The sequence below is a fragment of the Cystoisospora suis genome (genome assembly GCF_002600585.1).
Source record: "Cystoisospora suis strain Wien I chromosome Unknown contig_1609, whole genome shotgun sequence".
Taxonomy (NCBI): domain Eukaryota; phylum Apicomplexa; class Conoidasida; order Eucoccidiorida; family Sarcocystidae; genus Cystoisospora; species Cystoisospora suis.
This window is the reverse complement of record NW_027154409.1, coordinates 1-14,932: the sequence shown is the minus strand read 5'-3', so window position 1 is coordinate 14,932 and position 14,932 is coordinate 1. Positions and strand designations below refer to the sequence as shown.

Sequence of the window (14,932 nt, the reverse complement as noted above, 5' to 3'; positions counted from 1 at the left end):
TACTGACTGCCGTGTCGTGAGCCACCGCCTGTGAGCCAACTACGGCGCGTCTCGGTCCGTACAGTAAACCTGTCGTGCCTTGCATGAAGAGACTGGGATCGACTTCACTTAAGTTCTTGCGGCAACCTTTACAAGCCGTAACAAGCACGGTGGGAGAACAGCCCGACAAGCCGCGCCCGCTCAGTTGGTGCGGCTCCGGAATCACGACTGGTGGAAAAAGCCAACCCCCCCGACACCCGCGAGGTCCTGCTCCAGTGGGAAAAAGATGAGCCAGCTCCGAACTTCGCCGGCTCAGTACGATCGTAGCGCACGTGAAGGATGTGCTAACATATGCTGATGTGCAACACCCGAAGGACGTCGCCTCCAGCGAATCCAGATAGTGTAAGCAGGGGTGTGGTGCAATGTCGGTGTTCCGTTTCCAACTATTGTGCGCATACGCGCTCCAGTGGCATTCGTGATGTGTTCGCGGGAAACAGAGCGATGTTGCACAAAGCAACAGGCAGCGGCGCTGTGGCCGGGCTATGGAGTGCACGATGCAACGGGTCATCTGTTTTGTGCCTGACCGTCGCTGTCCAGAAATTTGTCTCTTAGCGTAGAGATACCTTTCTCTGGAGTCGGACTGTGGTGCACCTCTTTTCTCTCTTGGCCACAGCTTAAGACAACACCTACCTCTACTGCGGCTTCTCTCACAGTTGCGCAGCTGGGCGACTCAGCGCGGAAACTGAAATCGCATGCCATGCCGTACAAAGTCGCTCTCCCGTCGCCGAGTGGCGGCTGAGCTCGTGGAGAAGTTCGTCCGCACCTGTGTTTTCAGACGCGCTCGATCGCAGGCTGCATCGCCGGACAGAGGGCGTCTGTTGCATCGACTCGCCCTCGACAACCCTGCTGCAGGCCACCGGGCTGTAACTGCTCGCTCCGGCCCGCTGACCGGGCGTTTGCGCGCTGTCTTTCCTCTGTCGACGTCGTTCCCTCCCTTCTCCTTGGAAACGAAATTCCTGAAGAAATGGCTTGCCGCGTTCTGAAGCGGGGTTGCAAGATTACGACCCGGGAGGCCAGTACAGTTGAACCAAGGGGATTTTGTTTCGTGGCCGTGTGCACGGGACAACCCTCCATCACAAAAAATTTTCTCGAGCTCGTCCTTCTGTCAGGACAGTTGGATCCGTGGCCCCTTTCCTCCACCGGGACGAGCGCGTGACCGCCCCCCACCTCTCCTTCCACGGGTTGGAGAGTTGTTCACCATCTGTTGTGGTGAGGAAAAAGCTGCTTCTCTGTTGAGCGATGCGGCGTTGCCGAGCATTGCAAGACGGCGGTGAAGCCTCTCATCGCAGAGGGAGCTATACAATGACGGAGTGGCGTGAGCACACGGCGCGGCTTCCCATGTTGAAGGGCACCGCCCCGACGTTGCCGTCCGGCCGTATGCTTTCCAGTTCACCCCGGGCTTCCGTGGCAGAGGTGGGAAGATGGCTAGGGCTGTTCTTGCGACAAAGCCCTGTCGACGATGGTTTCAGCGGTAGCTCACAAGTCCAGCAGCGCCGGGATGGACCATACTCTCGCGCCACAAAGAGCAAAGCAGGGACCAGCATCCCCGTCTGCGTCTGCAGAAGTCTGTGGACCGAAACCTTCGAGCTCGCGGGCTTTATATTGAAAGCCGATAGGAGGATCTTTCCTTTGTCGTCGACGCAGGAGGTGTCTTTTGATGCGGCGGTCGGAAGTCCAGAAACGATGGATTCGGCACGAGCCACTACCGACTTGCCAGGCAGCTGCCCTTCAGCAGGATATCCGGACGAGGCCGGGAAGCGGGGACTGCACAGCCCGGGTCATGGTAGTGGTGACGGGCAAAGCAGGATATTTGTGTCATTCATTGACACATACTTGCTTGACGACGGAACAGGCGTCATGATATGCAAGCAGCGGGGTACGGCAGCAGTCCCTTTCAGTACTCTCTTGGGCCCCTCCAGGCAAACGATACTCGGCTCCCGTTGTTCGCAGGCGAGGTACCGCTTGGGTGACTACGTGAAGTTGAATGGCACGCTGGTCTGGCTCAGCAGCGTGGTGGACAGACACTACGCCCCCCGCGTATCGTCAGTGAGCGATAAAGTCTGTTTCAGCATTGAAAGCTCTTCCCTCAGAGAGGATCCCAATGCAGAGACGGCCTGGTTCATGCAGGTAGCTCTACAGCGCTGCGCGTTTGACGCGTGGTTGAGTAGACCCACCGGCGTTTCAGCGCCACCTATTCCGGGACGCCGTCTGAGGCGCAAAGCAAGCGAATTCTTAGCATCACGATTGGTCTGACATTACGTAGCAGTGTTGTCGCGGGCCACATCCGTTCGGCAATCCGCAGCGTTCTTTTTGTCCCGTCATGCAACCAGCCAAGTTGGAGCAGTAGGGTGAAAACATCGGGAAGTGAGGAACCCTACCAAGTGAAGTTTCCCGAAAGGAGCGTGCTGAAATATATCGCACGCTGAAGTGACAAGTGTGTTGTTAAACAGCAGCAGAGGTAATGGCATTGGATAGATGTTAGCTGCGTAGCGGGTAGGCCGGTGATACTTTTAGCCAGTATGGGGAAGGCCGCCACCCTTAGTGTGCTGTTTTGTTGGCAGGCCCGTGTGTCCGGAGTCTATTCCAGGGGGTAGCAGGGGCCCGTGGAGCACTTTTAGAAGAGAAAGTATTTGGGGTGACCGTGCTCTGGAACGTGCGCAGCGAACGGTGGCTAAGGTGAGTGAGATCACCACCTCGGGAGTGATCGTGGCGGAACTGGAGATAATGCGCTCGAGTATTTTGCTGAGTCATCGTGGCGACAGCAGCCAGAAACCTGTTTCCAGTGTGCCCTGGCAGCTCAACTGCACGCCAGCAGGTGGCGCGTAAGCTATCCGTTACGTTTTCGAGGGCCTGAAACAGGTTTTCAGTCGCTGCCGCCAGGAGACGTGCTGCTGCCCAGACAAAATTTCTCGTGCCTCGTGATGCGCACTTGCGGCCAACAGCGTCCGATGAGGGCTGATGGCCTATAGCATAAAGGATGGATGAAAGCAAACAGTTCGTCTTTGAGGATCAGAAGAAAGGACGGCACCAGTGTGCACTGGCGTTGGTCAGTAAGGTCGCGCTCTCTATTGAATTGACGACTCGGGTGCAGCGACAGGCGATGTAACTCGATGGGTGTAAGCTAGACGCGGGGGCCGCCCAACGCAACAATGGCAGTGACAGGTCAGCTCTCCGGTGCTTGTAGCCTAGGAACCGAAGAGGCAGCAAGCAGCGAGCGTCGGGTGCCGAGTGCTGTCCACGGTACCAGCGACCTCTTCAAGGAAAAGTGCGCACGGTCCCGCATCGCCGCGGGAGATTGGGCGTGTGGTCTCGGTGTTCCCGAAATCGCCTCCAAACACGCATGCTCCAAGGGCGGGAGGTGTCGGCGGGCCGGCTTGCCCACACATGGCTGTTGGACTCTCTTCAAGAGAAACAAGAAGACTAATTTCTTTTTCGCTGAAAACGCAACCGGCTTCGACGTCGCCGGGGGGTGCGGCCTCAGTGTCGTACTCTTCGTAGCACGAGACAGCACTTGGAGTTAGCAATCCTGGTACCGCTGTTGTCGCCTCGTCGACGGCGCAGTAATCATCGTCGCAGCCGAACATCCTGATGGAGAAGCTCTCACTCGCGCTACTGGGAGCATGGTAGAAGGCAGCCTTTGAGATAGGCACTAGGCATGGGTCGCTTGCCGAAGGCGGGCCAGAGTCCGGCTTTGGAGTCAGCTCACTGCTGGACAACAACATTCCGTAGTCAACTGCGTCGATGAAGCGCTGTTTACTGGGAGACAGCGCAACTTCAAGAACGGATTCCATCGAGTTGCACCCGTCAAGGGCTCTGTATCCTTCTGCGCGCGAAGAATCATCCCATACGTCACCATAATGCATCACTTCAGATTGGCTCCTGCCGTGCCCTATTATTCCTTCTCCCTCGTCTTCGTCCAGGCGCACTGGACGGCCGCGCGCAGTGATGATGGACCAGGCATGTGCAGCGCCGAGGGCGCATCCCTCAAGTGATACGGCGGATGGTGATGTTGGCTCCATAGGCAAGCCAGACTCGTCCGAGCTCACCTTACTGCAATGCTCTCCGACGGCGGTGGTGCGGGTCCTCAGCCTTGCACAATGCATATGAGCATTATCTTCTCCATACGCGTTTGGCAGCTCTCTTTGAAATGGGAGCCTGGCTGACGGGGACCTCCTTGGTTGATTTCGCAGGCGTCGACTGAGGGTCTTTCACAAGATCTAGCGGCTGTCAGACAGTTGCAGAAGGGGGATACCCAGGAGCGCCGCTATAGGGAGAACGGTACATGCCAGGCGAACACAGCCGCGGAGAAACAGCAGCAAGGGACAGAGTATTGCTACAATGGTCCCTTGTCTGCGCGCTTTGGCTGTCGGGCTACGCTAATCTCGACGACTCACAACGGTGACAGATAGGCTGAGGGTGTTGCGATGCTAACAAAGCATGGTAAAAAACGAAAAAGTACCAATGAACTTAGCTGCGTGTGGAACAGCGAGGTCCTGCCTCGTTAATAAAGTGGTCACTGCAGTACTGTTACTGTGCCAAACGCAAACCTCCGGCAAAATCAGAATATGGAGCCCGCTTCGCCGCGGAGCAACAGCCAGCGATGGTATCGTTTGTCGATAGAACACGGAACAGGGACGACAAATCAGAAGTACATAGCGCGATAGATCATGAACTAAATCTTAAGAAAGCAGCACACATGGTATATTGTCACCTTGCCGGGTGAACTAAGGAGTCCTCGTCCTCACATGCGAGCATCCTCGCGACGACAGCAGCCGAAGCGAGACTGGGGGACGATGGCCCGGGTCTGGCTGCCCACCAAACAGTAGGCACACTCGTCTTTCATGTATGAGCTAGACATGAGGACGGCATCCGCCATCTTTAGGACGAGCACCAAGCTATTGTTTGTATGTTGGATAAATGCCTCGAGGCGGTGGGGTTTCTTAGGTCGGCACGAGGAAGATCCGTCGGTTGTCTGCTGGACAGCGGCTGAAAACCGCGTGAACGCGGAGCTGTGGAGTGTAGTACGGCAGCAGACGCTAGTACTGACTCCGCAGCGGGCAGCTCCCAGGGTCTGTAGCACACCACGTCTTGTTTAGTGAGGGACCGCAAAGCTGCAGAGGTGAACGTCACGGAGGGCGTTGCCAGGAATTCGCAGTGGAGACCAGCGCTTCATGGCGCGCTAGTCAGCGTTGGCCGACTGCCCCGCGCACGCTCGGACACTCGGACAGCGCTGCGAGACCAGTGATGGAGCTTAGTGAAGCGAAACTTGTTGAGCCGTGGGTACTCGATCCGAACACGAAAAAATGCACGCATTGTGCACAAGTCTGCTGTGGAGGCGCCGAATTCCAAAACCAGCAGAAAAGTTCCTTACCGCTATGCTTTCTTCCGACGGCTGTAGCGGACCACCGACCCGTGTGTGTCCGCTTTCAATGCGGAAACAGCCACCTATACCAGTTACTCACGCAGAGTACGGAATCTTTCCCATTTCGTTGCTACAGTGGCGAAGAAGCAATAGCCAACTTAGTACGAGGTTCACTTCGCGGCATCACACTAAGGACGTCACTTGTGGCGGCGTCTGTCAACAGACGATTAGAACAGCGCTTTAACGTCTGAAGCTTGCTGCCTGAGCCCTAAATTACTCTCAAGCAGCTTTCCCTTGAATCTAATGCTTCTGCGGCGACGCTGTCGCGGCCTGTATCCACGCCTGGTGCTAGAAGAGAGGACGCTGCACTTTGGGGAGAGGCGCATCCTGCGAACAAGTCGCTCGGCAGCGCTTTGTGGGATGACTAGTCAGAGTGGTGTTACTCGATGCTGGCCGATGCACTGACACCAGACACGGCTGGCCAAAACGGTCGCGCTTTTAAGTCTAGCAGCAACCGGTTCGGTCCAGCACAGTAGTTGGATCTCTTTTTTTACTTTTCTCTGGCCTTAGAATACGTTTCGGGAAAAACTCTGCCACTTAGCATACTACGCCTTTGGCACCGGCTATAGTTGTCTACGCCCCAAGGTGGCGAACTGTGTTGACATCGCAACTGTCCTTAAGTGATGCGGCGCTGCTCAGCGGGCTTATTAGTTGCTTGTCTCTGTCAATAGCGCTTCTGCCCAGCAGCCCACGGCCGTTTAGTTGACAGCAAGTGCACCTGGCTTGTACTGCTCTTCGCTTCCCCCCTCGTCCTACAATGACCCCGCATCGCAGCACCTGGCGAAGCCTCTCTGTCCTTACTCTCACAGTACTGCTGGCCGTTGTCGGCCATGCTGCTCCAGAGCCACTGGTAAGGATGTTACACTCGAGAGAAGCTTCCATCGGAGTATTCCTGGACGCAGCTGCGACGTGCGATGCTTTGTGCAGCTCTCCGGAGGCGCTCAGTACGACCACTCTCCAGGTACGCACCGCTGTCGGTTCATGCTACGCCGAAGCTGAGCGCACTAGGCGGATGCCATACCGGTTGTTGTCACGTGTCGAGGGGGTGCAGGCAGCTGCTCTTTGCCGCGATGGCCGCTAGAGAAGCACTTCGCCAGAATTGGAGTGACCCCCTCGTCCACTGACGGCTTGGTCGACGAGCTGGAGGAGAGAGCCTCCAAGTTTCATATGACGTTCAACGGTAAACTGCATTTGTCTCTTGGAGACGCCTTGACGGAGTTTGAGAAAATTCAGGAAGATCTTGACGCCGTGCTAGTCTTTTGGAGCCTGAGGAGCAGTCAGGATATGACGGATGATGCGATCAGGAGACGGAAAAGCAATATCGACACCCGGTCGAGTCGGTATGGACAGCACAGCGGTCTGCGGCGGAAGCTTATGCCGAGAACTGAGCACCGCGCTCGGTGTGGGGACAGGTGCACCTGTTGCTGCCGCCTGACCAGCCACGGGTGTGCCTTGGGATGTCCTGTCCATTGTTGTTTTGCGTACACGCAGTTTACATACAGACTACTTAGCCTTTGTCTCACATGAAGTTGCCCGCATGCCGGCGGAAGTGCTGAACCGTTTGCTGGAAACCGACGCACGTGCGCACCATTACCAAGCTTTCATAGAGAGGCTGCGGCAGCGCAGAGCGTATCTGCTGCCAGAGGGTACTGAGAAGGCCCTCGGTGCACGGAGACCTTGGACGACGCCCGACATAGCCGTCAAGGCGTACAGGAAACAGCTGAGCTCGGCCACATTCCGTCTTGAAGGCAATGCCAAAGAGTTATCGTACACTGAGATTCGGGCGTTGCTGCGCAGCCCCAGTCACGATGAAAGACACAGTGCTCAGGCGGCAGTCAAACGGTGAGGATCAACGGTAACCGACGAAGGAGGTTCAAGTGGTGTCCTCTTAGCTGTACCGTCGAAAGATCCGCGGGTTGACTGTTGACCGAGTAGTGCTGATGTTTCAGTTTTGGGCCACTGCATGCAGCGGCATCCTCGAGAATCGTGTCGACCAGTTTGCAGCGCTTGCGCTGAATCTTGTTGTCGGATCGTGGATTATCGAGTGTGACGAGCGAGGCTACGCGGTAAGCGCCCCGTCAGAGCCAACCCGGCAGTGCGACCAGATGGCCGCCGCCGTCCATGGAGGCGTGGCGGGCTGACGAAGTGCTGGCGTTGGATACGCAGCAGCGTGAATGTTTGTCTGCGTGCTTCTGACCGTTCGGGTTCCCTCCTTTGTAGTCAGCGCGTTCGAGGAGGAATGTCCGGAACAATGTGTCCGACCAAGTCGTGAGCGCTCTGATATCTGCCGTCAAGTCAAGTGGTACCAAGCTCGCCCGGAGAGCCTTGCTATTGAAGAAGCAGCTGCTGGCTTCCGTGCACGGCGTCAGGGTGAGCTCTCAATGGAGTCATCGCAGAAGACAAGGCGACCGGTGCGAAAACAAGACCCAAAGGCAGTGTGTGGAGTTCCGTGTTTCGTGCTTGACCCAGGAGTTTTCGTACGTTGACCGGTTGGCACCAGTCACCCTGAGAGATGACGCGGTTGGCACTCAAAAGCTATCTTGGAGGCAAACGGTGGACATCGTCAGGACTGGTTTCTCGAGCTTCTCATCGGTTTTCTCGAGGCTTTTCGAGAAATTACTGGCCGAGGGGAGAGTCGATGCTGCACCCACGAAGGGCAAGCAGACTGGGGCTTTCTGCAGCGGCGGAACGCCGACGACTGGGCCTTTCATTCTGATGAACCATACAGGCACGAAGCAGAACGTCAAAACTCTAGCACACGAGGCAGGTGAGTCGATCTGGTTGGAGACTGAAGGCCTTCTACGCAGGTGCGCTGGATGAGCTCTGCAACTCCGCGTTGTTGGTGCGGTGGCACAGGCCATGCGATTCACTTCATGCTGGCGTACGAGCAAGGTCACCTCCAGTACCACCCCCCGTTAACCCTGGCTGAGACGGCGAGCATAATGGGAGAGACAATTGTGTTCGGCCACCTTCTGGAGCAGACAAAGTGCAAATACAGGAAACTAGAAATGATAGTAGAGCACGTGGACAGTCTCCTCGGTACAATCATCCGCCAAATTTCCTTTGACCGGTTTGAGGTGAGGTTGTACTCTACTAGACCGTCAGAGGCAGCACGAAATGCAGCGGAACGCGCGGGAGAGAGCACAACAGCACCGTCAAATCTCGAGCTGTGATACTGTTCCGTAACGTTTCTCACAGGAGTTGGTGCATGATGCACGGCGGTCCGGGCTGCTTGGTGACAGTGATTTCGACGCGTTGTGGCTGCAAGCGACCAGGTGATTCTTCGAGCCCTTCCACAGCTCGTGCCGGCACTAACGACTGTCACAGCACACAGCAATTCTTGTGTCTCCAGCGTGACTGCGAGAGCGTGCACCGGCTGACTCTCAGTGTTGTCCGTGGGTCCAGGGAATTTTACGGCGCGGAGGGCGAAGTATTTGACAGCTATAAAGACATCGAGAAGGACTGGAGCGGCGTTCACCACTTCACAAAAGCACCGTTCTACGTGTACTCGTACGCCTTCGCTGACTTGCTCGTCGGGTCGTTGCTTGCCGCAAGAGAGCGCGACACTGACGGGTTCGAAGAGAAACTAATCAGTCTTCTTCGAGCTGGGGATACCCTTGACCTCGAGACCGCCCTCGCGCCCTTCGGCTTGAACCCGTCGGACCCTTCTTTTTGGACAACCGCATTGGAACTGCGACTCGGTGAGCGGCCACTGTTGCAAAGGGCATCCGGCGGAACGTCGGCAGCTGGAGCCGTAGGGTACCATCCGGCATATTCTTGCTGCTGAGTTTCCGTTTCCAGACCAGTAGTCATCGACTGGCTCACCTGTGTTCGCCGGCTGCCTTATGGATTCACTGCGTCGCGCCTGTCTCGCAGGATCCCTCATAAACGAGGCGGAAAAGCTCGCACAAGAGCTGGGCTATATTTCAAGTGCAGAACAACCATTTCTCCAGACACACTCAGTCTGAAGGTTGTTTACCGTTGGTTCGAGACTGAATGACCTCTATCGTAGTCCCACATCGGGGATAAAGGTGACGGCGGCGCGCGTTGCTGTGCTACCTTGTACTGGGAATGTGCCACACTCGGCTTACTTTGGGAGCGATCCCTAGCTGGTGTCACCGAATGCCGGCCCCGGCAAACCGGAAGACAAAGGTCCCCTGAACCCCGTGGCCCGCTTCTCTACAAGCAGTACGCACTTCCTATCGACTGGGGCATCAATGAGAAACACGACAGTCACTCAGTTACTCCGTAAAAGAAGCTGCTGCCGCCGGTCATACGCGACGACTTCTTTCTTTCTGGCGCTCGAGGAGACACTTTGCAGTCAGCTGCATGTTGAAACCGCATCCAGAGCTTTGGTATGCTGTTCCGACCCCGGGGGGTCGTAAACAGCAGGGAAGAGCAAGGCTGTCACTGAAAAGAGGCTGTCTGTCATGGGGAAGACATGGCTGAAATTGTCAGAAAGTAGAAGCCAGAACTAAAAGTGCTCTCTAATTCGGGAGACCAAATTTTTAGATGGTGACGGGCCACAGTGTCCTGATTACTCCTTCACGTCCTAGGGTACTGCAGAAGCCACGGCTGAAGATGTCCTTCGATCTGCAGTGTCCCTTGAGAAAGTGCAACGCTCACTCCGCATTAGTCAGGCACTGAGTGGGATACTCCCTTGCCCTTGCCTGTTAGTCGTCGCCCCAAACTCTCCACTTGGTGAATGTCCACTGCTGCTCCCCCCTTACTCGCCCATCATGCTGTTATCCGACCGCGCGCTGGTGAGAAAGGCACCTGTGCGTTCGTACGGAAGTACCCGAGTTCTCGCAGAAATCGAAAAGATTCCCGGATTGGCGACATCAGCTGCAACTCCGTACTGAAAGACAACGCGTGCCGCTTGCATGTCAGTAACGGTGAATCGCTGCGTTCCCAGAGAAGAGCAAGGCCCGGGGACTATCGAGAACACGCGGAGTCACTTCTAGGGAAGAACTGCTCGCTCTCGTGGCAACTGAATTCAAAGCCGTTCATAGATTACTGCCTCCTGCAACTCCCCCGGCAGGCAAGAATCTGGGAGACCAGAATCTGTAAGAGGCCCTCTGACGACCGCGGGGCCACTCCTGCGTCCGAGACAAGTCTCTGGACTGTCTGGCAGTGAAACAACGGCATGCCCTTGCTTCGCAGCTCAGGGACCCCGCGCCGCCGACCATTGGGGAACGCCTTCACCTAGGTCCGTTGCCGGCCTGCTCTCCACGAAACTGCCCGCATTCCGCCTCCGGGGACAAGCTACGGAGTGCCCTCTCTGACCGGGCAGGTGCGGTACAAAATCCGCAAAGGTACACCCCCGCACTACACCTCTCCAGCTGAACACGTGCAGCTGCGTATGCATCACACTTGCATGGCCGGCAAGCTAGAAACACGCGGCACGCCTGCCACCGTCTTCTTTTTGTGCGTAATTGAGCGCACGACTATCGTGGCCGTCCCTGTACTTGATGGTAGTCCCCTTGAAGCCTGCTTTCGGGGAGTTGACACTCAGTCCGACACCGCACAAGTTCCGCCATGGTGTTTCACGTATCAGGCCGCGTCTCCTCTAGTTCAGGCGTTGGAGGCGACAGGCCCCAATCACCTGACCAGGTACCTGACCTCCAAGTGTGTAACAGTAATGAGACTCATGTGAGCTGGAGACTGCATGCTGACCACACGTGTGCGTACAACGATAGAGAAGGCTGTGCACCCCGAGGCCACTATACGAGCTACTCAATAGAGTGACCCCAACACACATCGCTGCTGCCCAGCAGCGGCGGCAGTACCTCTGTTCTCGCTGGAAACGTTAAGGCGACGAGACCCGCGGTCGAATACTACTGCCTCACGTTCCCTCCTCTGCAGTCACCCCTTACGATCCGCCGACCTCGACTATTCTCGGAACTCGCAAAAAGAAGGCACCTGACTAACATCTTCGAGCAGTGGAGCGATACAGAGCTGCTTTACTGCTTAGCTAGTCGGTCCTCGACAGGGTTAGGACCGTACGGCAGGGGACAAACTGGCATGCACAAGTGCCGCGCCAGCACAACCCAACAAACTTGGTGAGGGGTCACCACTACAGCGTCCACACTAAGAAGTGTCGTGAGGCTTCTTAGCGACAAAGGAACGCTTGAAGAACTTTTGACAGCGAGAAAGCCTCGATCAGTTACAAAACAAGAAAACCTGCATTCAGAGTAAAAGGTTTACTGATGCGAGACGCTACCGCACGGCGTGAGAATCCCAGGGGTGCAGTGCGTTTGCCTCAGAGTTTCGTCGGAAATGTAGCTGCTTTCACCAAGTTCGGTTCACCACGAACTGCTGTACAGTCTCCAAAACGCAATAATTACAAGGAAGTTCGACTTCCTGACAACTGTCGCGCATCGTCGCTGCTCACTGCACCTGCCTCTGGAGTGCTTTCAGATCCCCGTAAAGCGACGGCGGCAGTTCCCGATGTGGAAGATTGCTCGCTGACGACAAGCGCGCGGTTTTCAGACGCATGGGGTCCGTCCGTGGTGGCCGGCGAAGCCCTCGGGGCTTCTATCGGCTCCGTAGGCACCGTCGCCCAAGAGTCGTTGACGCACTGCTGCACTCGACGATTATACTCACGCCGGTTCTCCGCATACAATCGCGCCGCCTCCTGGTTTGCCGGGCTGCTTGGGTTCGGATCGCTCAGCAGCGACTGCGCGCACGCCGCCACACCGCATCGAGCTCGTCAAGAAAATATCGGTCAGAGTAGACAAGCCCAGGCGAATGAGCAGTCGGCTCCAGCTCAGGAGAAGAGTTCCACTCTTGATAGCGCACGATGCCGCTTGGCATGAGCCATTACTGCTGCGTGCTCAACCGCTGCGGCAAAACCCGACAGCCGAGTTGTCTCGCATGCTGCCGAACCCACAGCGACGCTACTACTGCGGCGTCTGTGAAGTAGCTGATGGATAGAACTCTGCCGCTGATGCGCCTCAGTGCCACTTTTCATGTAGCCTCGTCTAATTTTCAAAAACTACTGCAAACTTGCTTAACTAGTATACCGAACGGTGATATCGCACATGGCGACCCCCGCCGGGGCTTAGCTGCAGCTACGGAACTCCCTACATGAGCAAATCCACTGCTACGCACGCCAAAAAGAAAAAGAACTTGCCGGATGCCTGTCACCCACCTGAATGGAGGTCAGGATAGCAGAGATGTCGTAGATCGGACTCCATTGCGTTTGGAGAATGTCCAGGCAGATATTTCCGTCGTTGTACACTGAAGAAAAGCCAACTAGCGAAGAGGGAACCAGTCTGTGGAACCCGATCGAGAAGTGAGGACTGCTGTCCCGGTCCTCTCATACTGCACCACATACGGGTCCACTGAGACGCGAAACTGCAGATAGTATACTTCGGATAGCAATCCACAAGACGCACTACTTGACAGACAGTCTGGACGGTCCAGTCCACTCATCGCGGCCTCAACTGAGGTGACAAATTGCAAACGTTTCAGGCAATACAGGTGGCCATACAATGAGTAACCGAGGCACTGCCAGCGAATACGGGGACCGCTGCACACCACTTCGGAGTTGTGCGGACCTACCGTTGGGGTGGAATAGTTTCGAAAGAAATCTAACTAGAGGCGGACGGTTCGGATACTCGTTGCTGAAGATCATTTCCAATTGAAATGTACCTGTTAACAAAACGGCGAAAGGAACGCAATCTGTAAAAGCCGAACCCTCTCTGGTCCTCCGGTCCCCCCACTCCAGACACAGAACACTAAGGCAAGACAGGGCTGAGTCCTACACACAGTCAGGACGATACAGGCTGTGCTTCACGCGTTCTTCCTCACTAGAAGGTGATCGCGACCGTACGATTTGAATTACAGGCGAGAAGCTAGCGAAAGTCTTACCGCCTTCCCAAGGTGTGTCTTCCGGGCCAAAAATGACTGCGTTCCACTTCATGATATCGTTGCCGACGGGCGCTCCATTTACACCGTGTGGAGGATCCGTCTGCAGTTTGCGGAAGTCGCGGATAAGCCGCTTCCTCTGTACGCATGAGGACACGTTTTCTCTAAAGTGAGGATCGATGAAGCCTCACACTGCGACGCATTCCGGGTACAACGGCAATAATTCATTAGTCGCAGAAGCAAGCACAACTGCCCCCCGTCGTCGCTCCTTTGAAAGTAAAGCGGATCGGCGCCAGGATCTAGTGCGACAACTCTGAATGGAGGCCGCACTTGCCACCAGAAAAGTAACCAGCACAGTACGTGCGATACCCACGCAAACAAAAATGCTGCTAGCAGCGGACACAGCTTAGACTACGGATAGCTGAGCAAATCCTCCGCAGGTTGATAGGAAACACTACGCAAAGAAGTTGAACCGCTGTTACTCTTGGACGATACTCGCAGTCCCCCGGTACAGCAGGATGGATGCATCTAACTCTCCCACCATGGCACTGCCTACCAGGAGCACCTCCGTTGCACAGAAACGGAAAAAGAAGAAAATGCAGGTGCTAGATAAAATGTCCTCGAAGAGAGCTGGCGGCGGTGACACGGAACAGTTCCATGGACGGAACCTGGACAGACGGGGTGCTGTTTCGTGACAAAATAACTGTCGGACAGCCGCCGCACACGTACGCCAGTTCCGCGACAGACTCCCGATTTCTCCGGCGGGAGACAACATGTCTAGGCCTTAACAGAAACCACGCACGATGTGACAAAACTTATGTACAGAACAGGCGCCAAAGAGCGGGCCGGGTACCCCGACTTACCGCGTGGCTCGACATAGTTGCACAAGGACTCCAAGAAACAAGAGGCAGAACCCCCCTCCAGCGCGATTTTGGGAATGCTTTTACAAGGAAAGTTTTGACGCAGCAGAGAGTGCCGGCAAAATAACCTAAGACTCGCTCACTAAAGTTTACACTATGCAGCTTTTTGCCAGCATGCACTCCCATCGTGGCAAGCGCCACCCAGCCCTGTAGCGGCGCTCTTGGTAAGGGAGAGCGTATCTGTCTCAATCCGGGAAGGTCGTCTCAGAAGCCAGCGGAGAGGAACACTGGTAAAGATCTCTTCGAAAATCCTTTCGGTGGCGTCGCGGCTTCTTCGGCTCGGCGCGGACTACAAGGAATACTGCTTTACAGCCGAGAACCTCGAGCCACCCGTGGTCTTGGACTGCGGTGCTTCGTCCACCCTGCAGTCTACAACCGCAGCTGGTGCTTTGAGATCTACAGGAGTCGATGCCGTCACCTGGTGAAATTGTGGCAGTCTAGTTTATAGGGCGAATAACAGCTGTCCCTGAGCAGCAGCGCAGTCGCGACTGTTAGGGGAGGTGACTTTTTTGAGAGCCGCCGAGTCGCACCTCTGCAAGAGCAACGAAGTCCGGTCGACATGCTGAAAAGGTTGCCGCATGGATTGGGAGTGAATCGATCTTCCTTTTTCTCGGGGGGCACGACACGTATCCCTGTTAGCGACGCGCGAAGTAGTTGATGTGGTGCCCGCTGCACAACA

The 14,932-nt window shown here is 55.9% G+C and overlaps 3 protein-coding genes across 3 annotated transcripts; 2 read left to right on the top strand and 1 right to left on the bottom strand.

The window, feature by feature from the left end:
• The first annotated feature begins 112 nt into the window (after positions 1 to 112).
• CSUI_003561 (uncharacterized protein) lies at positions 113 to 4,593 on the top strand. Its single transcript, XM_068063757.1, has one exon. The coding sequence runs from the start codon at positions 1,279 to 1,281 to the stop codon at positions 2,290 to 2,292; it is 1,014 nt and encodes a 337-aa protein (XP_067924268.1). The 5' UTR covers positions 113 to 1,278; the 3' UTR covers positions 2,293 to 4,593.
• Positions 4,594 to 5,973: 1,380 nt separating this feature from the next.
• Positions 5,974 to 10,224, top strand: CSUI_003560 (peptidase family m3 protein). Its single transcript, XM_068063756.1, has 8 exons — positions 5,974 to 6,422; positions 6,513 to 6,801; positions 6,953 to 7,303; positions 7,431 to 7,527; positions 7,682 to 8,228; positions 8,318 to 8,531; positions 8,660 to 9,162; positions 9,338 to 10,224. Exons 2-8 carry the CDS (start codon positions 6,629 to 6,631, stop codon positions 9,427 to 9,429), a joined length of 1,977 nt encoding a protein of 658 aa, XP_067924267.1. The 5' UTR covers positions 5,974 to 6,422; positions 6,513 to 6,628; the 3' UTR covers positions 9,430 to 10,224.
• A 1,580-nt stretch (positions 10,225 to 11,804) lies between these two features.
• On the bottom strand, positions 11,805 to 14,591 carry CSUI_003559 (ubiquitin-conjugating enzyme e2 b; the record flags this gene model as incomplete). Its single annotated transcript, XM_068063755.1, has 5 exons — positions 14,197 to 14,591; positions 13,337 to 13,472; positions 13,028 to 13,219; positions 12,615 to 12,718; positions 11,805 to 12,140 (listed from the first exon to the last, which is right to left on the bottom strand). The coding sequence occupies exons 1-5, from the start codon at positions 14,377 to 14,379 to the stop codon at positions 11,805 to 11,807; spliced, it is 951 nt and encodes a 316-aa protein (XP_067924266.1). The 5' UTR covers positions 14,380 to 14,591.
• Positions 14,592 to 14,932: the final 341 nt, after the last annotated feature.

Bases quoted from the DNA above. Each gene is read 5' to 3' on its own strand.
- CSUI_003561 (XM_068063757.1), top strand. From the start codon at position 1,279: ATGCGGCGTTGCCGAGCATTGCAAGACGGCGGTGAAGCCTCTCATCGC.
- CSUI_003560 (XM_068063756.1), top strand. From the start codon at position 6,629: ATGACGTTCAACGGTAAACTGCATTTGTCTCTTGGAGACGCCTTGACG. The intron at 7,528-7,681 runs GTAAGCGCCCCG...CCTCCTTTGTAG, and splicing joins GTGACGAGCGAGGCTACGCG to TCAGCGCGTTCGAGGAGGAA. The intron at 8,229-8,317 runs GTGAGTCGATCT...GCGGTGGCACAG, and splicing joins AACTCTAGCACACGAGGCAG to GCCATGCGATTCACTTCATG.